Genomic DNA, 19,697 nt, shown 5'->3' on the forward strand with positions numbered 1-19,697 from the left:
TTTTTCACCCAATAAGGCATAGTTAGTTAGAATTACAGTTTTAACATGCCCCATCCCTTGATTATAGGGACAGACTCAACCCATACCAACATTTTATTGTGGTCTTCCCTCTGGTATAAAATCCCAAGGTCCACATCTTTGCTCGCAGCACCCAGAGCCCACAGGCAGCAGACCCTCACTCAGCAGCAAGGCTCCCTTCTTGATGTGGGCATGCTGTTGAATTAAGGAAATCGACAGCTGCAGATTTGACCATGCTAAGCTAAGATTGGTGAATGGAGTTGTGGCTGATGAGCTGACCAAGCAGAGCCAAGCCTCTGTTCTAACCCAAGTCCAAGAAAATAAGACAACGACCTTCATCAGAAAGACCACTGAGAGATAACCTGTGTGTGAAAGAGCTGAGATGGGGTGAGGGAGGGGGTGTCAATCATTCTGGGGCCTCACTGTAATAACCCAGCCTTTTCTTGGACACCTAATGCATATGTAAGCAATTTGCTCTTTAATTGTGCTTTCTTGCCCTCCATTGTGCAGGCGAGGTGGAAATATCCCCCTGCATCCGGCATGTGCGCAGCGCTGCTGAAACATACCTGCTCTATACTATTCTGTGGTTAGTTTGATTTCTGCGTGACAATGTGGCAGAAGCTGCTTCAATCAGTTACTTAGTAGAGAAGTAGCCAGCGTCCCAAAATACTGGATTTGCTCTGCTGCAGCCATCTCATGACCTTCCATATACACATGCGTAAAACACACACCCATCAGATATTAAAGAATACATACACATATGATAAACACGCTCACAGATGTAATTCATTCCACTCTCAACCCTACAAACTTGTTTTGCATTTGGAGCAATACTGAAAAATCTCATCAGGAGAGGAGAAAAATTACCAGTTACTGCCAAGGACAGGTCATGCATCTTTTATTTAGTTTTACCTTTCTGGTAAGCAACAGGGTTTTCTTTCAGTCAGTCCCTTTACATACTTTGACAGTACAGATTGCAGTGAGTTTGATGGAGATCTTGCAACATTAGAAAACTTCTCAATATACATCCATTGAAGCAACAGCTTGTAGGTCAGAATGAGTGCTAGTGTCAAATCTGCGCACTGCACCCCTGGTATACAAAGCAGCATTGCAGCAGCACAAGGATGCCCAGGCTGGGCAAAGTACAGTGTGTTTTACATAGTGCAATCACTTTTAGAGGAAAAACTCTAGGAAGGCCACATCTACTTATTTTTTAATCCTGTCACGTTTACAAATGAGGGGGGTAGAAATCAAGCCTCTGACTGAATTAACTGTTGTACAGGTAGGTTCTGTGTATAGGCACGTGCTTTAGAGAGGAGCTCTGAATCTTCTGTAACCACAAGAAAGACATATTGCTTTGTGATTCAGACAGTAGTAAGCCATCTCTAACCTTCCTAACACTCGGCCAGAGCTGTCAAGCCAGCTGTTTTTAGAGTTCCTAGAATATGCTCTTCCCTCTAGTGTAAATCCCCAATAAAGTCAGGCTGCTATCGACAATTAGTACAGTTCTCCTTACAGCCTTTTGACCACGTGAGGCATCGCCTCCACATACTCCAGTCTGCAGTGAAAAATCAGATTACCAGAGACCTGGAGACTTGTTTTCTGTAACTGTCACTCCAACCAAACACAAAAAAACCCAAGTCAGACAATGAACTGCTACAGCAAAGCATCACTGGTAATATTCATCTAATACAAAATAAATGAGCGCTCACTGACAATACGCGTCATGGCAAGCAAATCTGTAAAGATACCGTAAAGTGATTTGCCCAGTAAAGATTTAAAACATACACTGTGCTCAATAGTTCAAGCTACACGTAAACAAAGAGCAGCTCCCTGCAACAAGGTGTAAATCAAAGTGTTATAGCACCAGCTCCCAGCACCAAGAAGTTGCTTGCTGACCAGCCCTAGTGCACAAAGCATTAGTGCTTGCTGAGGGTTCTGCTACACAAGAGCCACAGTGGGACAGCTCTGCCCATTTTTGCAGACATTTTCTTACCAGATGTGTAAAATCTACATTCCTCCCTTGCCGTGGACAAAGCCAGACAACTGGATGTCACAGTACCAGGAAATACTGAATGGGAAATGGCACCTGAGGGAAAAGTAGGTACTGTACACCTGATTATGAATAAATGGACGTGGAGGAAAGGTGATGTTATCTGAACAATTCTCGTCCCAACAGATCCTCTCTGAAAGGAGCTCCACGGCTTGTAAGAAAACAAACAAGCTTTCCTGTGCTGGAAACCATGGACATGGTGGTACCCACAACAATGATTTTATTTCACCATCAGCAAAGCATTTATCCCCAAAAAACTGTACACATGCGGCTGGCCAGGTTGTGGTGCAGCGCTAACTTTATGCTATGAAAAGTCTGTTGCTGTAGTGGTCAGGTTTGTCTTTCATCTGAGGAGGGCAACAAGGGACAGGCAGCATGGCCACATCATCAAATAGCAACTTTACTCCACGCTAATGCAGATATAATCTTTCTTCTTAAGTGCAAATTAAAAAGTATTTGCTAGAAACCAGCATCACTTGGGCTGCTGAGAAACAACATACAACTCAGTTCCTTACAAATACTGACAATTCTAAATCAATACAGATTTCCAAAGCAAGAACAGAGTTACGAACATGAAGGGGAAAAAATATTACCACTATTTAAAAATATCATTGCAAACTTCGAACACTCTTCAAAAACATATCTAGAAAAGATTGTTTTCCCTTTTTTTTTTTCTTTTTTTTTTTTTCCCCTGCAGCTGAGGAGTGTCCATGCAAAACAATTTTGAGAAGAGCAGTGTTCTACCTGGGCACCAAAGAGGCCCAATTTTGTCCCACACAGCTCAGTAAAGTGCTCTCTTGTGCATCCTTTGAGAAAGTTCTCATTTAAAGTTTGGGAGGCCGAGGTTACAGCTGGGGAAGGCAAAGCCTCGGTCAATCCATTCTGAGGTCAGAGAAGAAGGAGATAACCTAACAGTATTCTGCCTTTCATAGCTCACGGACAAGAGGCTGCAAGGGATTAGCAAACAGGAGAAGCAGAGGTGGGTGCCAGATGAAATGCTGCCCCTGGAAGCCACAGGAGTTTAATGCAGACTTCAGGGGCAGTGTTTCATTCTTTACAGGTAATGAACACTAGCCCTACTGCAGAGTCTCAATGATACCAGGTAACAGATCTCCACACACGACACGAGTGAAGCTTTTCACTTCCTGTGCTGGTGGTTATTCAGTAATTGCTTTGCAGGACAGTGGGGATCTGAGTAACATTCTTTTGCTGACTGAAAGGGAAATAAAAGCATCTTGCCCTCTACATTTTTTTTTTTTTTTTATGCACACTTAGAAACATTCTAGGGCAGATCATTAAGAGGTATTTACTGACAAAATAGTAACTAATAATAAGCTCAAAAGAGTAAAAGTAACATTAATGGGGAACAGAACTTAAGGCATTTTTTATTTTGGCCAGGAATGATGCATGCTACAGAGTAATCTTCATTTTCCCACTTGGTTTTCAGACCACTGCACTTTTTTTTTTTGTTTTACATGGCACTTCATAGTTGATGTTTTTACATTTAGTTTAGATTTTCAAGTGTTTTCTTCAATACAAATGCCTTCTCCTGTAGCTCAGGTCTGCTGTCTGATGCCATTGTAGATAAGGAGTGGATGAGGTGCTCTCTGCTTTCTGGTTTCAGACTTTCCCACTGTTTAGACTCTGTGTAGAAAGAGAACAACACCAGACATGATTACTGGCATGCTGAAAGTCCACACCAACAAACAGTCCCCACCCCCACATAGGCTGAAGGAGCACATGTCACTCACAGTGACCATGGTTGAGCCTGAACAGTCCACTTTACATCCAACTTCATCCACAATTGCTTCAAACGGTCTTCAAGTTTTCCCAGTCAACAAGCAGCTGACTGGGAAAAATCTAAGTCTAAATACATCACTAAATCACCCAGAACAGAAGGTAACTCTCTCTCCTTTTCCAGGTCACATGGCCATGTGCTTTTCTTTATCCAACAGCAATTCTCCCACGTGCCAAGAACAGAGTCTCACCTTGCAGTCTGGTGAGCAGTAGCTGTATCACAGACAAAGCTTCTGTTCTGACGGACGTGTAGCTTTTGTTTTCTAAGGGATTTAAAAACAGAAACAACAAGACAAAAACAACTGAACTCATAGCCAAAGGAACACAGCTGTACAGAGAGCAGTCACCTCCACAGTCTGAAGACTGCTCATAGCACAGCTCATATACGCTGCCAGACTGCACAGCTACCCTGTCAGACACCTCTGAATGGCAGAAAGTGACCAGGGAGAGGCTAACAGGTCCCCTAAGCCCTGTGTATCACCCTCCCATTAATACAGGTCTGCTGCTCCTTGCGCATGTTGAACGGCAGCAAGGTTCAAATATCTGCAATTTGATGATAAACAACCTCTGTGCATCACAGACTTTTCCTCAGCTAAATTTTGAGGGCTATAAATCACCTAGATTTTAACAAACAGTATTTAGTGGTGGTACACAAGCACAAGAGGAATAAACTTCCCTGAGAACAGCATCTTGTACTACACCATTTTCAGCAGCTTCCACAGAGCAAGGCAGGATGAGGTGCTACCTCTGGCAGCCTATTCTCATTCTGCATTTTCTCTGCTAGCCAGCAACCGAAGGAGAAATATATTAACATGCAATTCATTATCAACCTTAAGCTGTGCAACATTCACTTACCTAAAGAATGGGTGATAGATGAACAGGTTTCCAACAGTATTTCTGTCAATGCCCCAGGGTCTGCATGCTCCTCCTCAAACAGCACCAACCTGTCAAATGCAGAACCAGTCACTCTGTATCACTAGGACAGAGATCTGCTGTACCTTCCTCTGAGAATCACTGCATGTCTTTCATAATGTAAAAGTTTGAAGCAGTAAAGAAACTGAAGTGAATGGCAGAAATGAGAATTACCTCTGAAAGTAGGCGTTCATGGCTTGCAGCACTCCAAGCTGCACTTTCCATGTGCTGAGTTTCAGATGGTCACACATTAACTTGCAAAACTGTTGGCGATAGCAACCTACAAAAATTAAGGAATTATGTCACTGTTGGTCACAACAGGGAAAGGCAGAAGGAATCACTTCCTGCCCTGTCTCCTACATATTCCTTATCCTGTACTCAAGTTACATCACCCAAGATTTGTAGCATAGGATCAAGTCAACACTGGCAACAAATGGTTCCAGAAACCTTCATCCACCAAGGCAGGGCACTACACTCATTAAGAAACACTGGAAGAAAAGCATCTTCTTTCTGCACCCTGTTTTTTTCCAAACATATCCACAAATCTTCTCAAAAACTTCCCCACACCAAATACAATTTCTAGGTCCCTCTCTCGTCCCCCTCCTCCTTTGAAGGGGGGGGATTCCAGAGCTCAGTGTCAGATGACTCACGCTGCGTCTCCGGGCTCCTTGGCCAGGCTTTGCCCAGGGTCTCGAAGGCACAGAGCAGGGACTCCAGCTGCAGCTCCCTCTCTCTCGCATCCTCATCTTCTTCGTCAAGTTTTGGTAAACTTGCACCCACATTCTCAGAGTTCTGCAGTGGTGAGGAAGGCATGACAGATAGGGAACAAGGGCAGGCTGACCACACACTTCAGTTTAACCAATCTTCCCTTAAAGCCAGTGCAGGCAGTCTCTACACCCAGCCCAGAACCCCCATATGGCCTCCTTGGCTACCAGCGGCTCCAGAACTGCTGGCAGTCTGCAGAAGTGCATGGAAAGCCTTCATGGCCCTATGCCCAAACAACTCCCAGTGCTGAGAGTCTGAATCACAGAACTGCAAAGCACTGCAAAAGCTCAAGGGAAGCACTTCATACAGCTTTCTAGGAGTGCCCTGCTGCCTGCAGAGCAGCCAGGAAATTAACTTTTTAATGCAGTACTGATACAATGCTGGATGCCACAGGACAGATTCTGCCAAGGGAATTACAGGGCTAATTTAGAATTTGGGAGCACAGCTACAACCTTCCCAGGGCTCACAAGCAGTCTGGTAGTCAGCCCTAACAAGGATCTAGCTGAGTGCTGTGTCCTCCTCGTACTGCTTCTCTGTAGAAATCTGGCATGCCTTGAACCTCATCAGCGTGACCATTTGCTACTTGGCTGTTTTGAAAGAGACAAAATCCAAGCTGAACCATCACCTTCTTTATCATGGGGAAGATGATATCTGCCAGCTCCTGGAACCGATCTTCCTTTGTTGCCTGCAGCACTGCAGCCATGCAGCTTAGCGCCACCATCTTGTACTTTAGGTTCTCTTTCCGACACTCTTTCAGTACAGCCTGGACAACATCATTGACACTGGGCTGGCCAGGCACCGACTTCTGCAGCTCTGCACTGCAACACCAATGCACACAGAGATGCATTAGACTCAGCCCCAAACACAGCTTTTTCCAGAGATCACAAGCAATTCCCACATTAAGGCACTGGGCTGCCTACCAACAGTTATCTAAAGCTACACTCCCAAATTCTTCTTCACTGTTACTCTGCCTGTCTCGCCTGAATTTCCTTCCCGTTTTTCCATACACATTTTCAGTGCACTCTTCCCACTTCTTATTCCTCTTTCTCTCTTTTTCCCTTTAAGGTGCTAATTCTTCCACTTAGTTTCTTTTTTCTCTTTAGCAATTCTGGCCTTTCAACATCCTACTCTTTGCCCTAAATCAATTGTTAGCTCCTTATGAAGCACTGTTTTTGCCTTTCAGCCCTCACCAGTGACCACATACAGGCAGAAGGAGTGGAGAAAAACTCCCCACATATTGATACTCAGAACTTGCAGAAGAGCAGGGAGACACAGATTCTTCCATGCACTGCAACCCTATGTGGGAACCACCTTTTTAACATCCCAGATCCCAAGGGTACCACTTGTTTCAACATACTCACTTGCAGGCAGAGACAACACTGGTGATAGCCTTTAACAGCTCCTCCTGCAGTGAAAAAACAGATATCACTAAGAAATACTTCACAGGAGTGTGGTCCTGCTGTGCAAGAACGTCCTTTGCACTTTGACAGAGTTACTGGGGACACACATCTGTGATTCCAGCCAAAAGAAGCAACGTCTTGCACCTTACACTTCTTCTACACCACTGTAGAGGCCGCAGAGGCCTTGCACTGAACAGCAGTGTAAATGGGCCTTTCTGCACCACTGAGCCATATGTTAGTCCTGCTCAAAACTAAAACATGGTGCAGCAGAACTCTAAAGTTGCAAACAATACTTAACTGGGAGGCTGCTGACTCTCACCACGACTGAGAGATGCTGCAGAGATATTGATAAACGGGAGTGGTGGGCAATCACCAACCACACGAGGATTAATAAGCGCTGGATTCAGCACCAAGTGCAGGGCAAACACTAGGATCCCTAAATCTGACTTCCTGTATGTTGCCCTCTGTAACAAAGAACACTGAACTTCCTGCTTCAACACCGAGTGCTGGACTAACACTTGCAAGGTGACAGTTCGTTTTTACCTTTCCAATCCATGTTCTCCCTGGCAGGCCCTGCAGCAATGCAGACAGCACTGTTCCCAGATGTGGAGGTACAAGGGAGCTGGTCTGTTTGGCAATTGATGCCATGGCAGCTGCTCCCTGAGCTTTCATTTTCCAGGACTGGGACTGCAATGCCTTCTGTGTAATGGCTATCAGCTCCTGCATATACAGCCTGATGCCACCCTGAGTACCTGCATAACAAAATAAAATGATAATTTTGTCAAAGAATGAACAAATATCATACCTTACTTAAAAAAAAAAAGTAAAATAAAATAGGGGAGTAGGCAATTAAAGATTCCTGTAGGTTTTTTCTTGTTTTGTTTTACAGAAACAGTATGCTGGTAGTTCGTACTTCAGGCAGTGCAGCAAAGAATTCTTCCAAGTTTATTGAAGACTGGTTCCGTCTTCTCAATAAGTCTTGCAAACAAAATCTTTAGACTTTTGTAACTAGATAAAAAGCTATCCACGTGGCAGACACTGTGCCAGTTCATTTCACCTTCAGAGGTAACTGGAAAACCCTTCAGCCCTTTCTTTTACTGACTAGACCTGAAATCAAGCCAGAGAAGGAACGAGCAAAACCAATTTCACCATGCATCCAGATCTTCCTCTAGACAGCACGGCAAAACATAGTTACATTCACTGAAGTAAAACCACAAGACATCACCAGAGGACCAGACAAGATTTCCAGCAACAAAGGAAGGCCGAAGTTCCCTCCAATTCAGAGTGTGCAGCAATCCCTAAAGACCATCATGGAAAGTTCCAAAGGTGTTCAGTTACCCGTAACATAAGGGCTGCATTACAGCAGCATTAAGTGCCTCACAACCATAAAACTGTTCTCCTGACTGTCTCTGTGCATCATCAGCTATTGACAATAGCAATTATTTCAAATAGTCACAGAGAAGTTAACCTACCCAAGTTCTCACAGAACATCTTCAGGACAGTAGGAAATACAGAAAATAAGTTTCCCACATCTCTTACCATAAGAATTTCCTATAACCAAAACGGATTTCCAGAAAGAATAGTATTTCATGCCTCAAATCCACTAGAAAGCTTTTGCTTCTCCTAATGCAACTTACCAGGTACATTTTCCTGCCAAACTTCCGCCCACAGAGTAGAATCATCTTTTTCTCCTTTTTCTTCATCAGGAACTTCATGCATGCCAAGAAAAGCCAATGGCAACACCTGTTTGGCATGGTTCTTCACTACATCCGGACTGTAGCGTCCCACAGCATGTACAGTTAAAGCACAGCCTGTTCTGTACACTGGCTCTGAAAGAACAAAATAAGCAAAATAAGCAAAATAAGCAACTGGGAGGCAAGTTTTTTTTTTTTTAGTTTGACAGCTTGGTCAGCCTCTCAGTAAAGAGAGGAACGCAGATCACAATGCATGGAAATCATTCAAGTAGTGAAGACAAACATCACAATATAAAAATGTTTCTTTACCAGCTTCTGTCAGCATCAAGAACTTTTTTCTATATATTCTGTAACTGAATATCCAAGAAGAAACAAACCTTCCTTTTCCATGTACCAGCTGTTAAGCTTGTGCAGTAACTTCTCGGTGCTACTGTCCCGAGAAGTCTGTAACAGAAAAGAGACCACTCAAACAGTTGAAAAAAACCAAAACAATAACAATTAAGTAAAAAGCCTAAGACTATCTCAAACCCCTACTCACCCGGACCAGATGCCCCATAGCAAAAGCAAAAGACTTCTGTATCACACTGTTCCGATCAGTCAGGCCAGTAAGTAAAGCACTCATAAGTTTGCCTGTTGGAAGAGTTCACTTTGTCAGATGTATCATGTTTTTATTGCTGTGACAAGAATTAGAACTGCCTGTTTCATTAGATCATATGCATTTTCACATTCTTCACACTCTTCAAAGTGAGACATTTACGCGTTCTCGCTCTTCAAAGTTTGCTGGGTTATGCATCTGTTTCCTCCATGTTTACTCCAGTGCACAGTGTAATGCAGCTCTTGGTGGCAAAGCTCAGCCAATGCTGATGTTCTGCCTTCCTTAGCCTGCAAATCTTGACTGATAATGTTTCTCTGACATGAGCACCCTAGCTTATCAACTGAGTTCTTTTTCTACTTTGCAGCAGAAAGGAGTCCTTCTTTGTATTCCTAAATCACAATAAATTTTCTCTTTACATTGAGAATTAAGATCCACAGGACCTAAGTCCTTTATGATTGTCCTGTAGATCAAAGTGAAAAAACAAGTGCTTACTTACAGCACTACACTAACACAAACATTGTTACTATGCTCCAAAAAGGTCTAGAGACAAATTTCCATCTGCTCCTCCATCTTCTCCTGGGCACTGGGGAACTCTCTCATCTTTTCTCTCAGCATCTTCCAGGTTGGTGATGAATCGAACATCCCACAGATCTAAACTAGTATCCCTATCTCACACATGACAACTTCAAACAACTCTGAGGAAAATAAAAAAAAAGATCATTCTTGTAATAAAAATCGAAGGTGAATAGGGAAGAAAAGCTACCTACAAAGCAGCTATCAAAAAGGCTTAAAACTTGAGACTAGAAACAAACCCTACCTGAATAGGGTGTTAGGTCCTGGGGACACTGTGTGGTTAGTGAGACAATTACACTGGCACAGCCTCCCTAGAAGATTGCAGGAGAAAACAAAAGATATTAAACCATATTAGCACCTGGTTATCGCTGTTCATACTTGCTGAGGTACACGGCTATTAACATCCCAGGTGTACCTTTGTGCCTAGGCCTACTCCACTTTTTATCAGCTCACACAGCCGAGGAATCAGCTCACCCAGGACAGAGACATCCAAGTACTGCAAGCTCTAGAAAAAGGGAAGAGGAAAAAAAGATAAAATAATGAATGTGACAGACTTCAAGCTGATCTGAAAAAAACATCCTGTACCACGCAGAGATTGTATTGTCCCTGACCTGTGGAGAGATGACCCTGCTGAAATTACTGGAATCAATCAATATATTCCTGCACTCAGGCTTTTTCAAAAGCTGAAAGTATTACACAAGAAAGAATTTCTTTTGAACTGGAAAAGAAGAGGTGCAAAGGGTGCCTATCTTAGGACAAAACCAAACATTTGTCTTGACTGCCTGAAAGCCTGAAGCATTAACAGCCTGACTACACAATGAAATGGCAACAGTCAAGCTTTTAAGCAGGAGAAGACAAACAGATGGAAAAAGCCACAAAAGTTTGAGAGATATAATTGGTAAACCTCTAATCACTTGTACACTTGATGCTTGTGAGCAAACAAGTCTCATGTTACCAGTACTGTGCAGTACTGTCTGCAGAGGGGAGATTCACCCCATAGCAAATTCAAAGATCATGCATTAACCTTCTCTGAGCTTCTGAGTCAGGTATCCTAACAATTTTCCCTACTGTGAGTAGGGTGAAGGGAGAAAGGAATAACCCACAACATCGCTTACAAGGATACAGTTCACCATCTCCTAGTCTGCCCCAGAACATGCAGGAATAGAGAAGGCTGCTCACAGACCAGAACGTTTTTATGGTACTCCAGGGAAGATGCACTATCCCAGCCTTTCGCTAACAAATCTCAAGCACTGACAAGAACATCACAACTGTCCTGAAGGGGCAGAGATATAGCCAGGAAGAGAGACAGCAGCAGCTGTTCCGGCCTGCAGGGCATCCATGAGTACAATTTTACACGGAACCTTTCATCCCCAACCACTTCACACACTATTTATAGAGAGCACTCCACCTGACACTGAAAGGCAGCTCCCCCTGGCACAGACACCCAACATCCCAAATGCTGCTACACGCAGGAGAACTTGCTGTTGTTATTTTTCTGCAAGTGAAGAGAATAGCTCTGTAGACTGCACTTCTCCTAAAGCTTGCTCAGTGCTCACACACCCTTGCCTACTCTCATGTCCCAGGCTGCATGAAGTGTCCAAGCAGAAAACAGGGAGTCCTCTTCTTTAGAAAAAGATAGGTTGGTACCTGGAGACCAGAAAGGTCTACCAAACCCTACAGCACAGTGCCTCAGCATCAGGAACTCCTCCAGCAGCAAACTACAGTAACAAACACCAGCTACAGACAGTGCTTTCATTGACAATGGAGTTTTTTTTAAACATCCCCACCATCTGAAGCACAGCCAATGTCCAGGTGAGCTTATCTAAGGCAACACAAGGCAAGGACTAGACAGCATTTGTGTCTGAAGAACAAGGACTTTTGCCAGCCAGAGGCTAGGTGTGCAGCTTTTTTGTTGAACTGTAGGCCAGAGATGAAAAGAAATGGCAAAATGCAAAAAGCAAAATGCAGAATTAGCTGAGCTCCCATCCAAGTAAAAGCATTTGTAAGAAGCCCTTTTCATCAAAGAGAGCAGGTTCTCAGGTGGAAAAACGTTCTCTCTGATTCCAAATGGAACCACAGCCATTTACAACAGATGGGAAGAGCAAGCTGTGACTAACAGGATAAGACAAATCAGCATGTGAAAAACATGAACAGACATCCACGCAAGGAGATAATAAAACAAAGCCTGAAGAGAAATTCCATAAACGCTCCTACTTCCATTTCCAGTCTCCTATCATACATTCCTTAAACTGGAAACTTCTTGAATCAAACAATTACCATGTTAATGGTTTCCATCATGGGAGATGACTTGACAGCACTAAGTCTGGCACTATCCATTGCAGTCTAAAGAAAAAAAAAGAGAACAAGAAAATGTTAATTCAACCTGAAAGGCCAACATTAGGTGTAACTTACTACCTCTTAAACTCAAGCCAAGAGACAGCTGATGTTGTAGCTGGAGTACAGGAGGTGCACTATATAATTCTGATATGATGGACAGACAAAAAAGGGGAAAAAAAACAAACTCTGCCCTATTGTTCACTACTTTCTAGTTGACAGAAGAGCAGAATTTGCTCCTTTCCTCTTCCCACAATCAAAGTAGCTGAACTTGCTACTGAACAATAGGGTTCCAGTTATTTCCCCAGAAGCCTGTGACTGATTAATATGGTTCTTTGAGATAGATTACAAGGACACTACTGAAACACCCAGCTCCAGCCTGCACTGCTACAGCATGCCTTCTAATTTACGTTACAAGTCATCACACAATTAAACCCCTAGGAAAAGGAGTAGCAAAGTCTGATAGTACATGTGCATTATTAGACTCTGCCTGTTTCACAGTTGTACATGGTGCTGAAGTAATGTTTAATTGCTTGTTACCAAAGTTGTTCTTCACTTTCTGAAATACATGGAAATCTAGGAACTAAAAAAAAAATCCTAACACTTCCTTGTCCCAGCAAAAAAAAAACAAAAAAAACAACAACAAAACAACCCAAACCTGCCCATCCAGATTCCAATGATTAAATTCTTTTAGTAACCCGTTAGCCATTCTTCTTTACCTCTACCTCTCAAATCTGCTACTTTCTGGTCAAGAACAGAATAAACGCAACTTTTATATTTGCTATTTCTGCTCTGTTGATAATTCCCTTTAATATTTGCACTTACTTTATCCTGATCTGTTGCACAGAGGCTTAAGTAACTGAGGACCTGAGGCTCCAGTGCACTCAAGGCCTCCAGCAAGGCTGGGATAAGTTTTGGTGCATGAGGTTTCAGCATAGATCCAGCACTTTTACTGATCTTCACAAGAGTGTTAATGCTAGAAGAAGCAAGGAAAAAAATCAACACAGAAACAGTTTTGGTTGAAAAAAATCTCTGGTATACTTTAATACAGTACCAAAAAATGGCCAATTAATGGCCAATTCAGATCACCATCTATACATTGTTCTGATTAGGTGGTAGCAGATCTTAGCCCTGAGCCTCTAAGCCATTCTATGCTCTGCATGGAGACTGCTTAGATTAGCCAGGGTATTAAAAAGGGCAAGGAGTACTACAGACTACTGTAGGAACAAATAACATGTTTCAAAAAAGGTTCTGAGAAAAGTCAGTCAAGAGAAATCAATTGCTTCTTCCTAAGAAAAGCACAATTACAGTGTGTTGGGATCCTTCTGTACAGATCCCATTTGTCGGTCTAAAATCTTTAGATCTCTCAGACTGCATTTTGACAGTATTTTCAAACCTTAAAAAGGATGAAAAAAATTCACTGTTTGTTTAGAGCTCCCTTAACCTTCCTACATAATCACAATCAATAAAAGAAAATTGTTTCTCAGGAGACCAGCAATGCTCCAGGTCTGAAGTAAATGAAGAAATAAGTAAGGCTCCAAAGTGACAAGCATAATAATTCCCTACATACCAAGGGACATCAAACTATTAAAATGCATAACACATATCTGAGCAATGTGAACAAATGCATTTGTCTCTGCAATATGTGCTGTCATTAGTCACATCTAGACATGAAATAAGACCTGTCTTTTCCAGGAACTATCATGGGACTTTTTTTGTTTGTTTACAAGTAGATGAGATGCCACTTCTAAATAATCTTGAGCAGAAAAAAAAACTCTTGAAGATCAGTTTGCCTCTTGTACCTGGACAAAAGAACTCTCTCCTAAGCAATGAATCTGTACATCTGCAGAAAAGGGAGATATTTCAAGGTCAAAGCGTATAACTTTTTAATACTGTTGTCTCCATTTGTTTAAATAAGATGCTTCCAAAATACAAATATAGCTTCCTGTTTCAGTGGGTTCAATATGAAGGCTGTTTTGGGCAGAAATTTGTGACTTCAAACAAAAAATGTTCTGCAAGTGAACTGAATAAGCTGGGTATCTTTGGCACAAATCATAGAATCATCAAAGCTGGGAAAGACTACTAAGATCATCTAGTTCGACCACCAACCCACTCCTACCATGCCCAAATCATACATACCCTCAACCCAGCAAGTTTGTAGGCTGCAAAACTAACCTGAGAGACCGGACTTCAGCAACTGTGCTGACTATTCCTTTATCAAGGAGACAAGGGAGCAATACAGCTACTGTCTTCTGACCAGCAACTCCTTTGGAGGGATCACACATTTTCACACAAACCTGGAGACAGATGAGAATTGCTGTTACAAGTATGTACAAATTTCCTGCTTGGATTTAGTCAAAGCACCTTTTGAGTCAAACAGAAGCCAAATGCAACTGCACAAACTGCTTACAGTGAAACCCAAGCTCTGCCACATGTTTGTGCTCTCCAGAAAGTACTCAGACCCTAAACCATGTTCTTAAAGATGCTTCAGCTACAGTCAGCTTTCAGAAAAGGCAAGTTCAAAGCCGTATCTAAGAGGTGCTGATCTGCACCTAAAGGGAAACGCACTACATGATCCCTCAGCTCAGAACAGCCCTTCTCATCCACACAGATTCAACCATTGGGCTGCAAATCCCATGTCAAAGAAGACTCTGCAATTGTAACAGCAGTGTGTTTGGACCAGATCACCACTTTTGTCATTGAAATTGCATGCTGCATACATCACAACAGTTATGATTTCAAATACAGTTCTTATGATCTGTTACTATTTCCACTGATTTGACCACTTAGTAGAATAAACAGCACATTAAGTGATATGCAGAGTACCCCCAGCATATTCTGTCAGTGGTTGCATCGAACAGTGAAGTTCAGACTGGACTACATTGTTTCACAAAAGGTTTTACTGGGCTTGGTCAGCTACATCTCTCTGCAGCTACAGAATGTTTCCTTAGACCTCATGAAGTGGGAAAAAGAAGATTAGGAGAGAGAACTACCAGTTCAGTATCTCCCTCCTGTGGCTGTACAGAACTTAGCACTGCATTATCCTCAAACACCAGAACTCCACTGACGTCAACGAAAGTAAGGAGGAGTATGTGGCCAAGCTTATTACAACTGCCTTTTAAGATACTCTTCTGTTTATTACTCTTATACTAGACAATTCTCTAAGATGATAGCCTGTTGTAAAAGGCCATTCCTTGAGAGATGAAGAGGAATGATTATCACAGACATCCAGAACATGCATGTGTGCACAAGTGACAAAATGTTTTTTACCTTACTTAAGGTTTTTAAGGCTAGTTCTGCTGCTTTTCGCACAGACTCCTAAAAAAAAAAACAAAAAACAAAAAACAACAAAACCACCACATAATATTATTATTAGTTTTACAGCTTCTATATAATGATGCACACTCACTGATAAGTATAACAGTAGTTCTGTTAAGAATGTATTCATGGCTGACACTTACAAACCTTCAAAGAAACTTCATAGCAGCAAGTAAGCAGTCAAATCAGCACTGACCTGGTGGCACGTGACACCACTACCAGTCAAAGCCTCACTTTACCTGCACTGATGAATTAACAAGTATTGAGCAAAACTCCTGCATACTGAAACACAATCACTGGCATTGGTAACTTCTTTAGATGCTCTCAGAATAATTCTGGGCTGTCACAAATGGACTTTCTCAAAGTTTGTTTTCCAGATGAAATTTAGAAATTGGTGTCCCATGAACCCATTCCAAAAGGCCGCATGCAGATAGCTGATCTGCTCTGGAGGCTAGTATTTTTCATTAGCAATAAGGCAGAACATTCTGTGCAAGTTGGTTTGAGTGCCCCAGAACATTTCTGAACACAGTGAATTTACTAGTATAAGAGCAACTTCCTTGTTCACAGCACAGTTTGGGAAACAATCCAGCCCTGCTTTTGCTGGAAAATCTGGATGCACAGAAAACACAGGCTCTAGCATGGGAGGACCTGAGGACTTTGACTTCCAATCTGCAAGGCATTTAAGCACACAAGCAGACAAAAAAAAACCAAAAAACACGCTTCTATACTTGAGAATATACTGAATAATTCTTTCATATCCAGGAAAAAATGCTGAACCTTCAAGAGTAGCAGCAGGAATGAAAGCTAACACTTAAAAACATGAGGAAAAACACACATAATTCATTAGAGAGCATGGAAATTTTAACTGCAAAGGGCCTGAACCTTTAGTTTGCTTAACACATAACTACCATTAGCTTTAACTCAATTTCTCAATGAATCTCTTCTAAATACCTCAAAGTTTGATCACTACTTTCCATTGAAGATTCCAGTTCAAATTACAGTTCCATTACCTTAATGTCATCTTGCACTCTAAACATAACTTCCCAGATTTCTGGAAGCTTGTCTATGATGTCATCCAAAGGCCTTCCTCTTAGCAGGTCATTCAATGCAAGACAGCTGCAAACACAGAATCTCATTTCCATCACATGGTATTTCTTTGATACGGGTATACAAACATTTGTAAACACAAGTAAATTATTTAAAAAAAAAAAAAAAAAAAAAAGAACTGTTTACACTTCTTATAACAGGTTTAGGGTTTGGGGAAAATAAGAATGTCTCTTTTAGCAGAAGAGACAAACACCCAGCTAGACAGGTGAAATGTGAAACAGATGACAGCAATAAAAAAGGCTGCTGTGGTAAAAACTGCTGTTGAAAACATTCCAGTTAGGATATTGTTTCAATTTTTTTTCTCCAAGTACAGGACAAAAAAGCCTCACAACAGTCTGAAGACTGGAACTGAAATAAAATGGAAGTTCTCAAAACAGTGTAACCATAGACTGGTATAAATAAAAAACATTTATTAAAAATGCTCTTCCAAGCAGCATGCTGCTGTCAAGTATGTATATAGACAGACTACCAATATTTTCTAATGTTAAGCAATACTTCAGCCCCACAGATAGCCAAAAATGCAGATAATGTATGCAGATAGCTCCTCCTTTGTGGAATGTTGTCTAGCATTATGTTAAATCGCATGCAATAAAAATTTTCAGGCTCAAAGAAGCAAACTGCTTTTATCACTCTCAAGTGTGAACTCCAAGGCCAGGATCTATCCTGATAGAAGGACATGCCCTCCTCCCACACAGACTTCTTCAGATTAGCAGATTTATTGTAAAGAGTTCAAGAAAACTCTGTTACTTCCCCATCAATACCTGGATTCCCTGATTCTCCACAGACTGCTAGTTAGGTTACTGATCAAATCATCAAGAATTTCCTTCATATACTTATCAACCTATAATTAAAAAGAAAGGAATATACTTGAGACAAGCCTAGAACATGCATCTGTTGTGCTCTCTTATGAATGATCCTAATGGACAGTATTATCTGACTTCAGTCACAGCAGATGAACCAATGCTTGCCAGAGCTGGCTCTGTGCAAGTTCATTTTGACTTTGCTTTAGAAGTGCCCTTCTTTGCACTGCTTCAGAGCTTAGGGCTAGAGCAGGGACCACAATGAAAAATTAAAGTTCTTCAGTCCTTTTCAACAGAACTGTTTAGATGCAGCACTAAACATGCATTACAGCAGAAGCTGTTGTACTCTGCTCAAGGATCAGTCAATTACTTCATTCTGAGATTAGCCATGACGTGAGAAAAAACTTGCAAATCCAGCTCCAGTTCTTTAAGATCCAGAGTCAGGGCATCTTAAGAAGTCACTTATGCCTGAAACATGCCTGGGAAAGAGTTAATCTCAAATTGATGAAATAATCTCTTCCCATAGGTTTCTTCCCACTCTAGAACTGAGGAACCACATTTAGATGCTCTTGCTCTAAGGGATGCACCTTCAACTATAATGACTTCTCAAGAACTTCTCAAATGCAGTGTCAAAGCAATATCACAGTGAGGAAAGACCTGCATGTCAACTTTAACACTGGCCACACAAAGTCTATTTTATCCTTTCACAAACAAGAGGAAGCACAAAGCCTTTGTGCATTCCTCACCTCATCCTTGGGTTCAACCACATCTTTCTTTAGGACAATGTCTAATTCCTTTTTACACACTTCCTCATTTCTTAAGACACAGCTTTCCCATAAGGACCTCTGACACACTCCCAGGTTAGTAGGAACCCACCACTGTTGTTTACAGCAACTCACCATCGATTTGTCAGTGACCAAGGCATTCCAAATGCTGGTCATTGCTTGCCGAATGCCCAGGTTGGGGTCAAACTGGTAACGGTAAAGCCGAGGAAGAAGCTGGGGCAAAAACGGAGCCAGCTGCTCTCCAGCCTTGGCAGCTATCACATTGAAACCAAAAGCTGCTCCCTGAAACGATGACAGACGAACATTTGGTGAAACCATGTACTCACCACTCAGTTATCACTCCTGGGCACACCAGTCAGTGGCAAAGCTGACTGACAGTCTAGATGACAAGAGAAGAAGAATGAGAGCAGTACCGGTACAAGCTCTTGCCAATGCTACAGTATCAGAAATACATCAAGCAGACAGTCACCATCAGGAGATGAAAAGACACTGAAAGAATTTCAGCCCTTCCCACACCACACCCTCCAACTTTTTTTTTTCAAGATATCATTTGACAGCTTATGGCAAAGCTCTGGTGGAAGATTACAGATGCAAGGATTTGAGTACGTTTTTCCAAAATAAGCTCTTCCTGAAGGAAGGCCACTGCTTCCCTTCAACTCTGCTGCATTCAGAAGATCTAGAATAACTTACGAACTGAAAAATTAACCAACACTATCTTAACCATGCAACTTACATTTCTGGGGATTACTGGTTTGCACATGGCCTTATTTATTTCAAACTCAAGCATTCCTTCATACTCTTTCTTTTTTTCCCTACAGAGCACTACTGTCAATTATGACACAGTGGACCTGATGCTCATCCATGAAGTGTCATGGAATTTCGTAAGACAGCTTGAAAAGAGGCTGCCACTGCATTACCTTTGAGTAGTTTGTGACTGCACTCAATGACTTCCTCTACATTTCCTGACTTGACATGTCAAAAGCTGTCACTTAAAACCTCAGTTACAGAACTACTTCACAGGATAGAAAGTACTTTCTAGACTGTGACCCAGACAAGACAAACTCACAGACAGGACCACTGCTGTGATGGTGCAAGGAACCATTTAGCAAGGTCCTGCAAATCTTGCTCCACTTCACTCTGCAGTAGAGATGCCCCAGTGTTGAGAGAGGGAAGTCTTGAAGGATGTGCTGACCTGCCAAACACTGGATGGAAGCTAATGCTGGTGCTTGGTTTTTGCACTAAGTAGCATTTCTCAGAGACTCTAAACCTCAGGTGAGGAGCACAAAAGAGCATGAAAGATGTAATACAGAAAATGTGGCCTGCTTGGTATTTTTCACATAAAAGAGCATCAAAGGTGTTCTGCATACTCCCAGGGACTGAACAGCTTCCTCCTATGTTTAGGAAAAACCAGTGAAAAAGACAGTTGCCAAGCTAGAACTCTAAGAAGTACACCTAAAATTTATTATGCTCCTGTCTTGCCCTACCCTAAGAAATGGGTCCAGTAGTCTTCTGATTTTGCTAGGAGTCCCAGTAGTTTTAAAATATT

At 42.0% G+C, this 19,697-nt stretch overlaps 1 protein-coding gene across 3 annotated transcripts in view; it reads right to left on the bottom strand.

The window, feature by feature from the left end:
* Positions 1-899: 899 nt before the first annotated feature.
* ECPAS (Ecm29 proteasome adaptor and scaffold) overlaps positions 900-19,697 on the bottom strand; it is a 58,592-nt gene continuing 39,794 nt past the window's right edge. For all 3 annotated transcript variants that reach the window (XM_042882831.1, XM_042882830.1, XM_042882829.1), the window contains exons 30-49: positions 18,266-18,433; positions 17,328-17,407; positions 16,470-16,575; positions 15,412-15,459; positions 14,317-14,438; positions 12,967-13,117; positions 12,085-12,150; positions 10,223-10,312; positions 10,052-10,118; positions 9,178-9,269; positions 9,017-9,083; positions 8,583-8,774; positions 7,489-7,697; positions 6,907-6,950; positions 6,171-6,363; positions 5,431-5,572; positions 4,955-5,060; positions 4,724-4,812; positions 4,060-4,131; positions 900-3,715 (exon numbers count right to left, since the gene is read on the bottom strand). In XM_042882831.1, the coding sequence (XP_042738765.1) occupies positions 3,576-3,715; positions 4,060-4,131; positions 4,724-4,812; positions 4,955-5,060; positions 5,431-5,572; positions 6,171-6,363; positions 6,907-6,950; positions 7,489-7,697; positions 8,583-8,774; positions 9,017-9,083; positions 9,178-9,269; positions 10,052-10,118; positions 10,223-10,312; positions 12,085-12,150; positions 12,967-13,117; positions 14,317-14,438; positions 15,412-15,459; positions 16,470-16,575; positions 17,328-17,407; positions 18,266-18,433 (2,244 nt within the window). In that variant the 3' untranslated portion in view covers positions 900-3,575. The remainder of the gene's footprint in view (positions 3,716-4,059; positions 4,132-4,723; positions 4,813-4,954; positions 5,061-5,430; positions 5,573-6,170; positions 6,364-6,906; positions 6,951-7,488; positions 7,698-8,582; positions 8,775-9,016; positions 9,084-9,177; positions 9,270-10,051; positions 10,119-10,222; positions 10,313-12,084; positions 12,151-12,966; positions 13,118-14,316; positions 14,439-15,411; positions 15,460-16,469; positions 16,576-17,327; positions 17,408-18,265; positions 18,434-19,697) is intronic.

Source organism: Lagopus leucura, unplaced genomic scaffold (genome assembly GCF_019238085.1).
Source record: "Lagopus leucura isolate 7727_CA_CO unplaced genomic scaffold, USGS_WTPT01 Super-Scaffold_100036, whole genome shotgun sequence".
In the NCBI taxonomy this organism is placed as follows: Eukaryota; Metazoa; Chordata; class Aves; order Galliformes; family Phasianidae; genus Lagopus; species Lagopus leucura.